The 17,002-nt window shown below is 42.5% G+C and overlaps 1 protein-coding gene across 2 annotated transcripts in view; it reads left to right on the top strand.

Moving 5' to 3' along the window:
• CHL1 (cell adhesion molecule L1 like) overlaps window positions 1–17,002 on the top strand; it is a 107,328-nt gene that overhangs the window by 49,906 nt on the left and 40,420 nt on the right. For both annotated transcript variants that reach the window (XM_042880854.1, XM_042880855.1), the window contains exons 3-5: window positions 8,401–8,589; window positions 10,221–10,326; window positions 10,995–11,185. In XM_042880854.1, the coding sequence (XP_042736788.1) occupies window positions 8,499–8,589; window positions 10,221–10,326; window positions 10,995–11,185 (388 nt within the window). In that variant the 5' untranslated portion in view covers window positions 8,401–8,498. The remainder of the gene's footprint in view (window positions 1–8,400; window positions 8,590–10,220; window positions 10,327–10,994; window positions 11,186–17,002) is intronic.

Here is a 17,002-nt window from a genome sequence, read left to right on the forward strand (position 1 = left end):
TCCATGCTGCTCTCCCATCACTGCAGCTGCTGTCACCGCCACAGCATCTCCCGTTCCTCACTTGGTGCTCAGGGACCTGGTGCTGCTTTTATTCCCTCCCCAGTGCATTCTCCTTCATCAGCATGCATTCTCCCTGCCCTGTCTGTCTCTGTCCAGCACCAACCTGAGCTCATCTGCATCCCTGCTGCTCTGACAGCATCAGTGCTCTCCTAGGAGCTGTTCCCTCTCTCATCTACATCTGATAGCAGCTGCTTCATGGCCCCACATGGCTGTACCATGCTTGTTGGTGTCTGCTCCAATTTCCTCATGTACTCTTCTTGCTGCTTCCTGCTTTCCCAAATCTCTCTCTCTCCATCTCCTTTTCATTATCTGAGTCTTGTGTTGATCTGTACAGTTCCGCAGTGCTGCACCCCTTCAGCTCCAACCCGCTCTCATGTCTGCATGCAAGAGATCTGCAAACATCCACTCTCAACAAGCATTTCATTATTATTCCTTTTCCTGTTCTATTTCAGATGTCAAGTAGTGTCAGATAGAGGAATGCGGGGTTCACACCAAGTTGACTCTGCTGTTTCAAGTCTGCATGGACGATGCAGGGATGAGTCAGGACAGCTCTGCTGTGTGACCTCCCTGCCACCAGCTGCCTTCCCCCCAGGCAATTCAGCCCTGGTGGTGTGTGTTCAACCCTGTGCAGTTTGTGAGATGCTCTGCTGGGAGCGCAGGTGGGAGGGGAAATCCATTGTGCGCTGCTGCTGGCTGAGGGCACACAGCATCCCATGGTGCTGCTGCAGCTGGCTGTGCCCAGGATCCTGCTCTGCAGGCTAAGAACAAACTCCAAATGTCTGAGAAAGCCACTTGAAATTCAGATTTCTCAACAATTCTTCTCTTCACGTTGTGATACCCATCTCCATTCCCATCCTGTATGCGGACCTTAGTAGCTGTTGAGGTCTGGCATCACTTACCTGGTCAACTTAATGCTTGCAGTTATAGATGAGAGAGGGAATAGAAGAAAAAAATCATTTTATCGCTTTGTGAAGCACTGTGCCAATTTTCCATGTCATAGAAGAGAGATGCCATAGTCAGTAGTTATTACTGAAGTCTAATTATGTAAATGACATAATTTAATAATGATTATTAAATCCAAGCAAGTTTTATTTCTTTTCCTTATTATTGATGGCTCTCTTTGATAGCAAATGACAAGGTGCTTATCATAAAACTAATTTTCATGGAGGCGTTGCATCGTTTGGGATGCTTCAGTCATGGGACTGAGGGTGCTCAGGTGACCTGTTATCTCTGCAGGAGCAAACGTTGTCCAGGAGGACAGCAGGAAGGGGAGAGAAAACTTGCACAGCGGCAAATATTTAATTAGAAGAGCTGCTTGGGCTGCCTGGTTGTGGCAGCTGCTTAAACAGAGATCTGGGCTTTAAATAACTGCAGCTAAATAAAAAGAGAAGGAGGAGAGAGGAGGGAAAAGCTCAAAGGGCATGGGCTGTAATTGCAAAAGCAGTTTTCAGTTTCCCATTGCAATGCCTTTACCAGCCATTAGTGCCTGTTTGCAGTGTGGGGTATCCGTGGGTTATGGAAGTATTACTGCAGCAGTGTGTCACCTGCAGCTCCAGCTGGATCTAATGAGGAAGGCCCCCACTGACTGTTCTGCAGAGTGGAATAAAGCAGAATGCAGTAGCTGAAAGATTTGTTCCTTTCCTGCATTTGCTGACCAAATAAGAACAGCAGCTCAGCTCGGGGATTTCCTGTGCTCCAGGGATGTGCATAGGCTCAGAGAGAGCTGCAGGGGAGCACAAAGGAGGCAGGAGACAGGTCAGAGGCATTGGAAAGTGAAGTGCATGAAAGGCCTCGTGCAATGCTTGGCTTTTTAATAAGTGACTCTTCTCTGTAGCTTTCTGAGCTGTTTTCTGATCAGCATTTCTACGGTGCGTAACGGGATGTGAGTTACGGGTGAGCACGGCAGAGTAATGAGGTGGATCTGTCCAAGTGTGCCATACAAATGAGATGGAAAAACAACGTGACCAACAGAATTTGTGACTTCTTCATTTTTTTCTAAAGAAAAAAGGACAACCCGTGGTGCTATATAGAGGCTCTGTGCAAAGTGTATGGCACAGTTTTCACGTACACAACGTGGAAAGCACTTTTTCCCCATGCGCATGTAATTGATTAGTACACGATGTCTGCAGACAGGCTGGTGAGCAGAAGTCACACTTGTTCTGAGGAATATTGCGTTATGGGCAGAATGGGTAATGAAGGCCACAGTTTTGCGAGGCTGATGTTGAACATTAAGATTCTCTTTCCAATTTCATGCAACGTAACAGAATTCAAGCAGAGTTTTCCCTTCCAAATGGATGCTTATTGATGTTGTACTTCAATTTATAGGAAGATGGAGGAGGATACAGGAATATAGGGTGCGAAAAGAGACTTGTTTCAACTTCCACTTAGTTTGCCTTTAGGAACAATAGCTGTTTACTGCTGTTTGTAGGGGTAGTTTGCTTGCAGTTATACCCTTTTTCCCGTTCATGTTGTCACCATGCTTTGAGCACAGGGAACTCTGAAGCAAACCCAGCCCTGAGCTGTGGCCAGCACTGCTGGGAGCTGGGCATCAAGGTGAGGCTCCTCCAGGAGGTATTGCTTCACTGTAAGGTGAATCATGAGAAAGCTCACGATTTTCCTATTGTTTTCTGCTTTGAAACAGTGAGAATGAGCATACAAGAGAAGAAAGTGCTGTTGCTGTGCAAGTTCCTTTTGCAATCAGGAGGATTTGCATCACCTCCACTAAAGAAGGCTGTCGTTGGCAGTCTGACTTGAAAACAAACTGCAACCAGCTTTCATTCCCTTGGTGCACGGTTGACGCGCTGTCCTTTCCAGTCATTCAGCCCCGCCGCTACCGTACTTTATTTTGTGCTTCATGCTTGACCTATGAGCTGAAATGCTAATTGCTGATGAAAATTTCAATTAATGTAAAACTAGTTTCAGCCAGAAATATAGGCAACTCATCTAGGGGGTGCAGTATGTCAAGAGGAAAGAAAAAAAGAATGGCAAAAGCCTCTGAGAGTAGTTGAGTTTTTAGCTGGCTGTTGTGCTTGTCTCTCCTGCACTGCATCACCTGCAGGGGCTGGGGAAGTCTCTGGTTCCAATGGTTAATGAGAACTGAATGGCCTTGCTTTTAAGAAAAGTGATGCAGCATGTGCATGGGGTTGGATTGTGGTTGCATCTATAAAGCTGTGCGTGTATAAAGCCAAGCACCTTAATTTATGGTGCTTGATACATGTGTTATGTAAATTGTGCTGTATAGTACAATGGAGAAATATAATCTGAAATTGCAGTAGGGTATGTTTATTTCTACTTTAACTTTAGATAACATAAAGCCTTGCTAATTAAATCATTGTATATCTCCCAGAAGTTTGCAAAGCACTTACGAGAGCAATTTATGTTGCAGGATGGGGTTTGTACAGCTCAAGTACACCATCATAAATCCAGATATTCCCCTGAAAAAAAAAAGTAGAAAAAAAGATTGCTGCCACAGTCGAACAAAGAGCTGGAAGAAATGGAGTGTGAAGGTTCAGATTGGTTCCTACTCAAAGAAGGATTGCCCTGGTGTCCCCACAAGCTGAGTTTGTGCCCCTTGCAGGTCCCTGTCCAGCTCTGCTCCTCTGGGTCCCTCAGCTCATAACTGTTAATTTTCTGTATTTTCTTGGTTCTAAGTGCCTAAAATAACTAGGGCCGTTCTGCAGCCCACGAGAGGAACGTTTTTATGGTGGTCCATAAAAGTCTGTGTTGCATGTCCAGGTTGCTGATGTTAGAGGGTAGGAAGGCGTGAGCACGAGGCAGTGATTCTGGCAGACAGCTCCAGTGGCAGCTAGAGCTCACATTCTTAGTTGCCTCGAAGAACGAAGGCTTCATGCTGGCAAGCAGCTACCAATGAGCAGATCATGCGTACTGATTAGAAGCACTGTTTCTGTGCTTTTCAGGCACTCTGTATATAACGTGTGCAAGGCTTTAAGAAAGATGGTGCTGGTACCCTGTGATGCAGTGGTATGGTGCTCCAGCAGTAAGATGCACAGGACAAATTAAATCAGACCTGCCAGGTGGATCCTTACACAGAGAGAGTGATGGCCAAGAGACAACATTAACTACTCCCAGAGCTTGTAAATGGCTTGAGAACAACATGGGATGAGAGGTACTAAGGTCTCAGGATTGCGTTTTAGGATTTTGCTGGAAGTAGATAGGCAATGTGTTCAGAACTGGATTGCTGGTGCTGCTGTGTTTCCCCACGGGAAGGCAGCAGGACAGGTGATGCACATGTTGCCCTTCCCAACCTGTGGAGCTTGCAAACAGAAATTGCATAAAATGAGCTTCCACATAATCAGCCCAAGGATGAATTGTGTGTCACAGCTGGGGGTAGCAGGCCTTGCCTTGGGGATAGGCAGCAGCTATGCTGATGTCTGCCTGCCTGGTGGTGACATCACGTCTGCTGGCCTTCTCCTCCTGCAAACCAGGCAAGGTTTGGGCTCCCTGAACCCTTATTTGTTTCTTAAAGCCTCATCCCAGGGAAATTAGTTATGCTACTTACACTGGTTATTGGATCAGCAGTCTTACTGCTGCTTGCACTGCAGGAGTACATTTCACAGCCTTGCACGCGTATTTCTTTATCCTTTATATGCAATCTATCGCATTTCTAGTGATAGCTTTGTGTTTTCTTGAGATTGAAAGACCTAAAAACCAATAGATCACAAAACTGTTAAGGCACAATTGTTAAAATCACGTTCAAAACATGAATTTGCTGAAATAATACTGAAATCTTGCCTAACCGCACTGGAAACTTAGACCTGCGCAGTCCAAAAATGTTGACAAAATCCTTGGCAAGGTGCATGGTGCATAGGCTCATCTCACCAAGCCTCCTGGGAGTGAGGCTGGGTCATGACTGTGTGCTGCAGCCTCATACCTGCTTGGGAAATGTTTCCCTGCAGAAGGAAGGGCACCTTTCTGATTTGGATGATTACTTTAATCATCTCCAGCATTTGCATATGGACTGCTTTCCGGAGAAAGCAGCAAGTTCCAAAAATAGGCAATAGGGATGGAGTCAAGTGAAGGTTATCTTCTCACTGCTGTGTGTGCTTTTTAGGGGAAAAAGCTATGCATGACATCAGCACTCAGAGTGAAATGATGGGTCCCTGTGAATGTTCCTTCTCATCCTTTCCAAACATAAATGACCACAGGTGGTGGTGCTTTGTCATTATTTTTGGTGCTATTTTATCTGTTTTCAGGAGGAAAAAACAGACAACAGCTGCCTAAATATTGCAGCTGTATCATTATGTTTAAGGCCTCACTGGCATAACTATCAACCTCTCTTAGCTAATTAGTGAAGCAGCGAGGTGTTCCTGCCCAGGGCGTGGAAAATGCAGAATTTTTCTCTTCCAGCCGCTGGGATTTAAGTGGTGCTGCGGGTGATGGAAGGTGGCATTTCCAAACTGGTGGGAGGTCATAAAGGAAATGGGGAGGTAGAGGAGGTGCTGGCACTGAGCTGTGCTCTAACAGCTCCGGAGCAGCGGTGCCGAGGAAGCTGAGCATGGAGCAGAGCAGTGTGCTTCCCTGTCTTTGTCCAGGGCTGGGATTTTTTTCTTCTGTGATTAGATCCAAAAGTGAGACTGCTTAATTAAACTTCTGTGCTGTACGGTCATTTATCTTGCAACATATGATCTAATTAAATAAAAACTTTCGTTTCTCATACCAGGAAAGATTTTTTTATTATTTTCCAGAGTTTTGTTTTTCTGTTGTGTCACTGGGGCCACCCTGAAGGCCAAGACTTCTAATTACCAACAGCTTTTATTTAACAGTCTTGAAATATATGTGTCACTGAGAAATTAAATCCGATTCTAGCTAATGAAAAGGTCAGCTCAGAAACGCAGCAATATTAAGCTGTGGGAATTCAGTGCTTTCATTAATATTTGTGCCATACAGAATTTATACAGGAGCCAAATCTTGCGTAGCTTGAGAGGACCAAATAGCTGAGATTGATTCCATATTTAATAGTACAATGTAATTTCTCTTGGAAGCAGTAGATCTCTAATCTGGGATTTTTGGCTGTCATTCTGCTACTGTTGATGAGCAATTTTAATGCAGTAATTACATGTAGGGAAAACTGTTCACAAGGTTTATGGGGAAAAAAATGACAATTTAATTTGTTTCCCTGTTTAGCCGTCCAATGTTTGTATAGCATGTTTTGGAAGTGGTGGTATACATAGGAATAATCTGGAACTGCATCACTCCTTAGAAATGCTGATATTTTGAAAGATCTGCTCACTGTAAATAATAGGCAGCTCATTAAACAAACAAATGGTCTGTCCTTAGAGCAATCAGTATTTACTATTAACCAAACAGCGCAGTAAATAATGAATTGCAGGTAGGGAACTGCAGATAAGTATTTGTGGTGAATTCAAATTAGTTGGCTTAAGCCTGAGGCTGAGAGAAGAGAGGAACGGGGGTGGAGGGGGAAGAGGAAAAAGGAGGAGAAGGGATCCTAAGTGTACCGTTCATTGTGGCACTCCTGATCATTGTGCCAAGGAAAGGTTTTCTGCCGTTGTCTTTGCCACCCGGGTGCAAGGGATGCTTTGGACAACTCCTAAGGAGAACTGAGGAGAATTTGGGATTCCTGGGGAAAAAAAAAAAACAAGTATCCAGAGCAAGCTGTGGGGCTGCTCCAGCTCCCTGCTGAGCCGTTGTTTTTACCAGGGTCAAGATTCTGCAGGTTTTTATCTGGCACACATTGGGCCCCAGGAGAGCGCTGTGCTTTGGCACTGCTGAGACCGAAACCTGCCCTTTGCTGCCAAGTTCTTGTGCAGCCACCTCAATTATTGCTCCAAATTACTTCAGTAGCTAAATTGTTCATTTGCTGGGATCTGGCATGAGATGAGAAATTTCGGTTTGGAGTTGAATGGTTGTAGAAGTGAAGTGTTGCACTGCCTGAAGTTTGGGTACATGGCAGAGCTCAAGGCTGGGATGGATAGGAGAGCCTGGGGGATGTTTGAACCTGAAGTGCAACTGTGTGGCTGGGGAGTGTGCTGCCAGAGCATCCATGTGGCTGTGGATCCATTGGTAGGTATGGGCAGAGGCTGTGCAGCCACCATGTATTGGCACCTGGGACATGGAATAAGGATCTTAGAAGCCTGAACTGTGGAAAGGCCTCTTGCTTGCAGACTGAGGCCAGAAGGAATGCAGCTGAGCTGATTATGTTCTGCCTCAGACCAGTGTGCTGCTGCTGGTTGCTGATCTGCAGTCAGAGGGTTCCCATCCCCATGTCCCTCTGTGCTGTTCCTCTCTGATGAGCATGGCCCTGAGCAGGTCAGCCAGCATCTTCCACCAGGGAGAGTTCAGTGCCTAAGATATCTGTATGACATCTGTCTTTTAGCCTCATTTCTACACAAATGAGGCTTATGGGATTATCATGTCTGTCTCTTGTCCCCTCACTGGCCAATTTCCATCTTAAACCAGGGATTTTAGTCTCGAGGACATTGATTTCCAGGAAGGTTTCATGTGTTGAGTGAATAAAAGTTCCCAGTAGTGGACACTGCTCCTGCAAAACGATCCTGACAGCTGAAGTGTGTATTTCTCGAGGTAGATGTGCTGTAAGTGCTGTGTTAGCAGATTGGCAGTACGATGCATACCTTACACTTGTTAATACTTTGCTGATACTTGCAAGTGGTGCTGGTGACTGAAATCCTTCATACACCCACACTTGTGGAGCCCTCTCCTTTATTCCCCTGTGAGTGGCACCTAGGCTCTCATTAGCACAGATTTTTCCTCCTTTTGGCTGGTGCCTGACGCTTTTACCTTGTAATGCAGTGCTGAGGACGTGTAATGGAATGTGTAAAAGCCTACGTGCAGCAGTTCTGGGATAATGGAGTAAAAGGCAATGTTTCGTGCTCTGCTCCTTATTAATGAACTAAATTGGACTAAATGTCCTTTTTATGTTTTTTTAAGACATAAATAAAAGATGAAAAGATGTATGAGATTTATGAGTAAGGTCATTAATGTACTAAATTACTAAATTTCTCTCATTAGCTCTGTTACATTACTTTCCAACTTACACAGTTCTCATTAGAAAAACTTATGAACTGGAATAATTACAAATATATCATATTTTAAGCTATTCCTGCTTTAATTGCAAAGCAAAAAATAATTATGCTTTTGTTCTGTAATTGATTTTTACTTTTTGCATGTATTTTACTTTAGACGTTTAATATAGGACCTTCCTCTAGCCAGGAGATGGAGAGAGGAGTGGAAACAGTACTTTCATGCAATTTAGCTGCAAATCCTGAAGCACTGCTTTAATTTAGTAACCTCATTAGAGCCAAGTTAATACCCGCTAATATGGCTGTTTCTTCTCCTTGCTAGGCTCCCAGTTTCCCATCTTACATCTGATTTGAATTGATGGTGAGAGGAAGCATAAGGTATATCTCGTTCTGTTTGGACTCCTTGTTTACAGAAGAGTGATGGAGATGCTATTAAGCACAAAGAGGATCACCATATGCCTGTTTTTCTTCGTACTGAGTGTGGCAGCTGCTATTGAAATACCGTTATCAGGTGAGTTGTAGCTATTTACTGAACACTTTGCTGTTTTGTTTTGGCATGCTTGCTTTTATATTTTTTTTTCCTTTTTTTTCCCTTTCCCTGAAGAAAAAAGTATTAAATCCTACTTTCAGTTGTTCCATTTTGAATTTAATTCTGCCAGAACATGGCCTTTGGGAAATTTAGAAGTGATAAAAATGTGAAGCACTTTGTTTAGAGTTGTTTGGATGCAGCAGTAAACTTGTCTAATAACATCTACCTGATGTTCAAGATCCAACGCACTGCTTAGCTCTGAGGGGTCAGACCTGTCCTTCACAAAAATCCATTATTTTGGCTCTGAGTCTCCCTGAAGCTTCTTTGATGTACATGAAACTGTGTTTACTTGTCTCCAACCCGCCGTCTTGCCTCGAGAAAGAGCAGGTGTATGTCTTGGAGTGCACATGAATGCCCAGAGAAAAATCTCCAATGCCGTGCACCCCACCCTGGGGAGCACCAGCTCTGTCTGGCTGGGATGTTCAAGCTGCCTATTCTACATGGTTGGTGTGCATTCAATGAGATGAGGCCCATGTGGGACAACCCAGTGGTGGCCAGTGGACTCCACTGCCTGGGTGGCCAGGAGGATTACACACTACATTACAGTTTGCTTTCTGGGGATGAAGCAAAACAAAATTCAACCATATTGGGTTTTGAATGAATTATACTGATGGAAAAAGAACTGTAGGGTCTCAGCAGAGTTTTGAGCGCAGCAGCTTCGGAGCAGGACATTGGCAGTGCGGGTACCTGCTGTGAGCAGCCCTGGTTGCAGAGGATTAAGGCAATTAAGCAGGGTTTTAGCATGTTTTCATAAAGCTACCTGAACTTGTTTATCAGTGAAGGAGATGGAAGTGACTCCCTGTGCTGAAGTAAAGCAGAAGCAGAGCTGGGACTGCAAAGTGCAGGCCAAACTGTCTGGGCAACCACTGGCTTTAAGTACCTACACAGGGGAGTCATCCAGCCCTTAATGTGTTTTAATGAAGGTCTTTATGTTTTAATAAAAAGGAATTGTGTCTGATCAGTGAAGCTGGTGGGCCTGAAATTGCTCAGCTTTGAAACCATATGGTATGATATCATTTGCTTCAGCTCTGAGCTTCCTGGACTTTGGAGAGAAAGCAAAGACGATGTTAATTTTCTTTCTGTCTGCCTATAAGGATGTGACGATCCCATTATCCCCAGCTACATGGCAGGGCACCTCTTTCCTTCTGTGGCTTTGTTACACTAATATTTGCGACACTTTTAATTCCCTTAGAAAAAAAAAAAGATAGTGAAAAATCACTGTGTAATTGTGTGACTGCTCGTGGCACTTTTGTCCTGCAGGGTGCTTTCTCATCTTTGCAGTCAATGGTCTTCCTTGTAATTTTATCCAGAATTAAGACAGAAGTTTGTGACTTTGTGTATATCTGTGCCTGTGAGTCTATAGACACGTACAGATTTGGGGAGCAAAGTGTTGTCGATGTCAGGAGGGTGATGATAATCATCCCTTATTTAAGGCAAGCCTCACAGTTTGCAGCAGTGAGGTAATCCTGACATTGTCTTGTTGAAAGAAAGGCCCTGAGCTGTGCACAGCTATGCTTGAAAGAGGATTTAATCTGCTGTCTCTTTGTGTTCAGTTGCACAGCTTCCAACAATCAAGGAGCAATCTGAAACCCAGGTTGCCTACCCTTTTGATGAGAACTTTACAATTAAATGTGAAGCCAGTGGAAACCCGCAGCCCACGTAAGTACTGCTTTCACCTGGAGAAGCAAGCAGAAATTGAGTTGGCTTTTAGCCTTTGCCAAACATTATTCCTTTTTTGAGGGGGAAAGGAATAGCAGATGTCTGGGAACCCACTCAGAATTGCAAGGCAAGGTTAAGCTTTGTTTCCATTTAAACTGTTCAGCTCTGCTAGTTGAAATTCTTCGCTCTCTCTGTGAATAGATAGCAATGTGTCTTTTTCTCATTGGGAGAGGTTTCATTTCTGAGCAGACTTGCTCGTGTTCTCCTGGTTTCTACGGTGGTACCTCTTGTAGAGCTCATATATGTATGTAGAACCTGCCAAAAGTCCCAGCTGTCCTGCAGAGCTTTTTTTTGGAGACCTGTAATTCCTTCCAGTGTGTGGCTCTCTCTTTCACAGGTGGCATCTCTCGTTTATTGTCCTTTTGTTAAACTCTCTGTTCTTATTCCGTGTCACAGGCAGTTGTCCAAAAGTGAACTGTCCAATAGCAGACATGCTCAATAGCTAGCACAAATTATAGCAGCACAGCGTTCATTTTACCATCGCCTCCTTTTATATAATTTCGTTTTTCTTTTGTTTTGACACTGCAGTGTCGGAACCATAATTTCCACTGCTTTTTGTATTCTCTATACTGCAGCCATTCCTTTGTAATTGTTGTTTTATTTTTCAGTTTCAACTGGACAAAGGATGGAAAACCATTTGATCTGTTATCTGATCCCAGAATAATCACACGTAACAACTCTGGGACATTTGTGATTCAGAACCATGGAATCATCACCAATTTTCAAGGGAAATACCGTTGCTATGCATCCAATGTGCTGGGAACTGCCATGTCAAAAGAAATTGAACTCATTGTTCCAAGTAAGGGCTTTTGCTTCACTTTCATTATACTTCATGTAAAAAAAACTTTTGAAATAGTGTTGTTCATAGATCAGTGGATGCCTGAAAGAAAACTTTGTGCCCTCTGAACTGATTTTATTTCATTCCAATTTTTGAGACCAGAAATCTGAACAATAAAATCTGAATGCAGGAGATTCAGACCACACCATTCGCCTTACATGTTTCCAAGTGATGCTCCTCACCATCTTCACTTAATACAAAAACAGTGGGGTAAATCGCACATCTGTTTTCCCAGATAAATTAGTCTGGAAAACATTTATTGTTTACTTCTGCTTTCTGAGCTACTCTTGGCCTCAAGGGGTTGGGCTAGTGGATGAATTAATATAAACTTTCTAATAACCATCCCAGGGGAACCGAATGTCCAGTGACAGAAAACGATTATTTGTTTCGACTTGGCTATTTAAATGCCTTTATAGTTTGCTTTCTTTGCCTGTTTCATGAAACCCATCAGGATTCTATTCTGATCTGTATTTGCTTAAAGCCTCTGCTATCTCTTGTGATGCTTCCACTTCTAATACTTTTCTCTTTCTGTGAAGAAGAAAGTAGAGCTGTTGATGGTAATTGCCGCATGATAAAATTCTCTGCCTAATCTGGACAGAAATAATTGGTTTGAGAGAGGATACCAGTACATCATTAGCATATTGAAATGTTTGGAGAGGGAAAACAAATGGCAGAAATGAGAAGAAGAAGGAAAAAAAAAAGTGACATAAGTAGTAGTGCAAGAAATATTTGAAAAATTAAAAATGTGGTGGGCAATGAATAGAAATGCATGTGAAAACAAAGATGGTTTGAATGTAAGGCCAGGAAAATGTTTCTTAGAAAAAGGGGGGAAACTTTTCAGTTAGCGTTATTTCTAATACAAGAGAAGTGTAGTTGATAAAGAATTAAGAATCATACTTTCACTTTCCAAATATTTATTGGAAGGTAAATGCTGCTTAGAGTCATAAGCCTATAATATTCCAGCCTGGTTACTGTGGGGCTGAGTGCCCAGAAATTGGGCAGACAGGGTGGTCTCCATCTCAGAGCATAGGATGTGAAGTCAGGGGGAGGATGGGAGAAATAGCAGCTTATTGCTGTGAAACAGCAAACAATGCAAGTGTTTGGAAACTCAAGGGGGGTGGTGATCCAATCAACCATAAGTTCGTTAGCCTGGTGTCAGTAGCATTCAGGGTGTAGTATTAAATACTCAAGGGAAGAATATAAAGTTCTGGAGTTGAATGGAAAATGAGCTCTCAAAACTGTGATGTAGTTATGAAAATTACTGATCATAGAAATGAGTATTTCCATCGTTAGCACAGAGGAAGGCAGGGGGAAAATGAGGTGGCTTTCAGGACTGGGGTTGTGGATGTGAACAAAATTGACTGATAAAAGCTGGAAGTCATCTAGCTAGGCATTGGCCAGGACAATGTTCTTATGATGGCTTCATGTCAAGAAATTTGGGAACTTGTCTTTTCAGAGTAACTGAGGAAGAGAAAGGCAATATTGGTCATAAACTCAGTATAGGAAAACATGAAATTAGAAGAGGAAAATTTGAGAACCCTCTAAATGACAGTAGGGCATTTACTTGAATTCATATACTTCTGCCTCTATTTCTTTAACTGTATAACGTAGATGCTGTGAATTAAATCAGGATTCAGGGATCATGGAAGACACCTTTCATTTTCTGAAGCGCTGGATAGCCTATAGCTCTGCTGAAATGAAAGAGATCTGCTGGTGCACAGAACTGCTGCAAATTAGGCAATCAGACACAGAAGACTTTGGGATAAATTACCTCTATTCACCCACAAGTTCTGAAGCAGCGACTGGTACATATGAGATCACTACATGTATTCATGATAATGATGCAGAGGTGGCAGTGCTTTGCCAGCTGTATTCAAGTAAAATGTAAGCTGCTTGGCAAGTTGCTGTGCCAATGAAGTAAAGAAGAAAACAGCAAGACAGACTAGGATAGGGGTTTTTTTCATAAATTAAATTTCCATTGTACAGAAGTATAATGCCAGGTTTGTAAGGAAAGTAAAGTTGCTGCTGAAAAAGAGAACAAAAGAGTGTTTACTCAGAGCAGTCGTTCCAGGAAAGCATTAGCAACGTCAGGAGGAATGATCATTAAATGTCACCTACATAATGAAAATACCCCACCTCCTCTGTATATGATGACATTAAGGAGAAGGAGGAAGAGTTGGCTGTGAGAATAATCTGCATTTTTGTATCATTTACAAAGTCTAAATTGTTACAGGATACGTGCAAAATGAAGATGGATGCAGTGGTGAGAACACAGACCTCTGTTCCTTTCCTCCTGTATTCAGGGAGTCTGTTGCTCAAACTACTGAACAGGCCCAATGCCAGAAGAAGGAGAAGTAGGGTTTAAACTTCTTTAATTAACTGTAGTGTAAAAGGCTCTTCATGGCAAACAGTTAAAATTTATGCTCAGTATTTCTAAAGCCTTTGCTCTAAAAGACCAAAGTTCTGAGGGTGGAAACAGAGCCTAGACATAAAATTGTCTGCTTGAGAGACAATTGTTTCTTTGAGAGCAAGGGGCCTGACATCCCCAGACTTCCTGACAGTCAGGCTTCCTAACTTTTTCAATGTAATGAAGCAATTAAAAAAATCCATTACAAAAGCAGGTAATATCTGATAAACAGTTCAAAGGTTGCAGTGGAAATTACTGATTTAACTACTGCATTTACAGCATGGACCAGAATAGCAGTTGATGCACTGAGCTGAATACAGGAAGCTGCTCTAGCTGTACTCATTGGTTGGTGATTTTAAGTGATGTTTAAGATTCTTTGATGTGTTGTGCCATACATGTGTATAACAAATTGTTTAGCTCCTAATCAAAGCGTCTGATGAGCTAGGAATTTCCAGGGTATAGAATTTAAGTGATTATTTCTATTATTCATTACCCTTATATCTTTTAGGGATTTTGTCATATCCATGATACAACTGTGCATCCAGGACACATCTCCAACAGTGACTACAGAGAAAGTTATAAAAGGAGACCTTGTGCATAGTGATGTTTTCCTACAATGGTTTTGCAAAATATATATTTATTGCTGACTTAAAATAATGAATCAGCTCCCATTTTAAACCAGTTACTGATAGGAACCAGGTACAGTGGTACCAAGGACTTCTACAGCTACTTACAGAAATCTTTTGCCTTCAGTTTGTCTTCTCAGTGCTTTTCCCAGGAACATGTAAAACACCAGGCTAAATGCACTCCATTCTCTATCTGGTATAAATTCTCATCCTCAGTACAGGTGTAATTGTACAAAGTCATTACAGCTGTTAGCATTAGGACAGAAACAAAGAGTGTGCTAACAGGTGTCTGAGTAAACCTGCAGCAGTCCTGCTTGCACCAGAGTGCTGAGAGTCAGGTGCTAAACTTCTGTATGCAGCTTAACTCAAATTCAGATTTTATATTTGCTTTTCACATCTCTGCTGCATATTCTGAACAGATAAGTAGGAGGGACTGACCCAGCCTCTGTTCTGAAATTTCTTTCAGCCAGCCTAATTTGTCACTGGTATTTCAGCCTAATCTCAAGTGCAGTTAGGTCATTAAACTTTGAGTCACCCCAGGGATTAAAGAGAGACTGGTTCCTTATACAGATGACTCTGGAAACAGATAATCTTTCGTTTCCATGGTTTATACACTGCCACAGCACTGTGATTCTGGTTTTTGAATGCTGTACATCAGTCAAGATACAGCTTTGGCAGGAAATAATACCTTAGTAATGAAGTCTTTCCCACTACTGTTTTGGGAGCTTTATATATCAATGTGGGCTTTTAGAAGATGTTTCCATAACTGAAGTCAGGTGTGCAGTTTGTCATCTTCCCTGTGGCTATTTCACACCTTGATTGCCTGTGTTGTGAGTGTCCTCCCACTGGTACTTGAGCAAGCCTTTCTCAGAGCCATTAGATAACATTCTCCCCTGCGTTATGGATATGTGAGATGTAGCACTAGAGCCACTCTGGATTCTCTGGCCTCTCTCATTATGTCTGTATGTGGGGAATTGCATGTAGGACTGATGTGTCAGTTTCAGTGGTATTGCTGCAAGGAGATCAATTGCTTGTAAATTTTACAGTGTCCATGTGCTGCTTTGGTAACTCCATCTTGTGTCACTTTTGTGACACAGTTAATCTTCTGCAGTACTTCCTAGCTTAATTTGATGGTGATAGTTTCTGAGATCAGCCACAAATCAGTAGTGATTGATTCTGGAATATCCACCAATTAAAACAGAGCAGCACAGCAGAAAAGAAAGCCAGACATTTCTTCCATGTATGTACTGAAAACTGATGTGCAAGAGCCAAAGCCTAAAGTGATATTAGCTTCTGAGTCTTAATAAATCTCCTTTCAGAAGCAATCATTTTTCTAGTCTTTGAGACCGACGGGGCACCAGCAAGTAAATATATTTGTCAGGAGATTTGACTCAGGAATTTGTTATGAAAATTGAATTTTCCTCTCTCGTAAAACTTGAAGGGTTCAAAGCCAGTTATGCATTGAGGGAACAAAAAAGTTTTGAACAAAGTGAAATGAAACAGTGTAGAAAACCCAAGGAGCCTCAAACACCTCATTGTTCAAATAGGTTTTAAAGTTATACAAGACATTGGGGTTCACAGTGCTGCTTCCCTCAGTAGGGACCAAAGTGGGCATTTGGGCCTGTGCTGAAAGGAATGCCTCCACTGCCAGCTATTGACTCCAAGATGGTGATTTTTCACTGTCTCCTGGTGGGAATTGATATCTTTTTGTATAATTAGGTAATTATTGGCTACAGAAGCTGACTGGAAAGGCCAGTGATTATGGCACCCAACTGGGGTATTGGAGACCCAGATTTTATTGTTGTGCCAAATGAGGCAGAAAATGGGTTTGAACAAAAGTTTCCCGTGCCTTAGATGAGCAGTCTCTCTATTGGTCTATTTGTTGACCTGATTTTGTTGACTTCACCCAATCCAGCACTCCTAGCTTTATTGAGTGATGTGCTTTTGGGAAAAGTAAGCAAGCTTTAAATCAACAAATTGGCTTTTTCCCACTGGAAAATGTTTTCCCTCTCCAGGAGTCAAGAGATGCACTTTTCAGGGCTTGAAGAGTATTGACTATTGAATGTATTGGATTTAACATATAGTTCTTTCCCTTACTTGAAATGCCAACTACAGAGTGGCTGATGCTCATTAGATCCATGTTGTTTTCCCTAATAATTTCTATTTGTATTAATAACACTTTTGGAGATTAAAAGAAAAACAAACAAACAACCTACGACCAATTTGCACTCAGGCAATCAGCATTGAATTGATTGCTTCATTTTGTGTTCACTAATGTTACAATGAAAAAAGCTCCCCAGTCCTGGCCCTGTATTTCTTCTCAACCTCCTTTTCAGTTTGACTTCTGCTGTGTGACACTGCAGCTGTCTTGCAATGCTCCTGGACTACTGAGATATTAAATTGTTTGTTTGCTCCCAGAGTGCCCTCTCATGCCTTGAACACCAGGGTGGCAGTAGTTGCTGTGCCGATCTGGCCCTGCACAGCCAGGATGCTTTCATTCTGTAGCTGTTTAATTGCTGATAATTTTAATGTTTAATGAAGTTGCCTGAACTGAAACTTTCATGAGTTTGAACTTGCCTGAAATCAGAGGAGTGTCCGCCCTGAAACTGCCTTAGTTAAATTCGTTTAAGGAGTGGTTGCATTTTGCAGACTAATTTCTTCACAGTAACCTCTGAGCTGCAGTTTTCCAGTGCTTGCTTTGGGGGGGGGGTTCCAGCCCAGCTCTACTTCCTTTCTACTTGGATG

The sequence above is a fragment of the Lagopus leucura genome, unplaced genomic scaffold (assembly GCF_019238085.1).
Source record: "Lagopus leucura isolate 7727_CA_CO unplaced genomic scaffold, USGS_WTPT01 Super-Scaffold_100028, whole genome shotgun sequence".
NCBI lineage: Eukaryota > Metazoa > Chordata > Aves > Galliformes > Phasianidae > Lagopus > Lagopus leucura.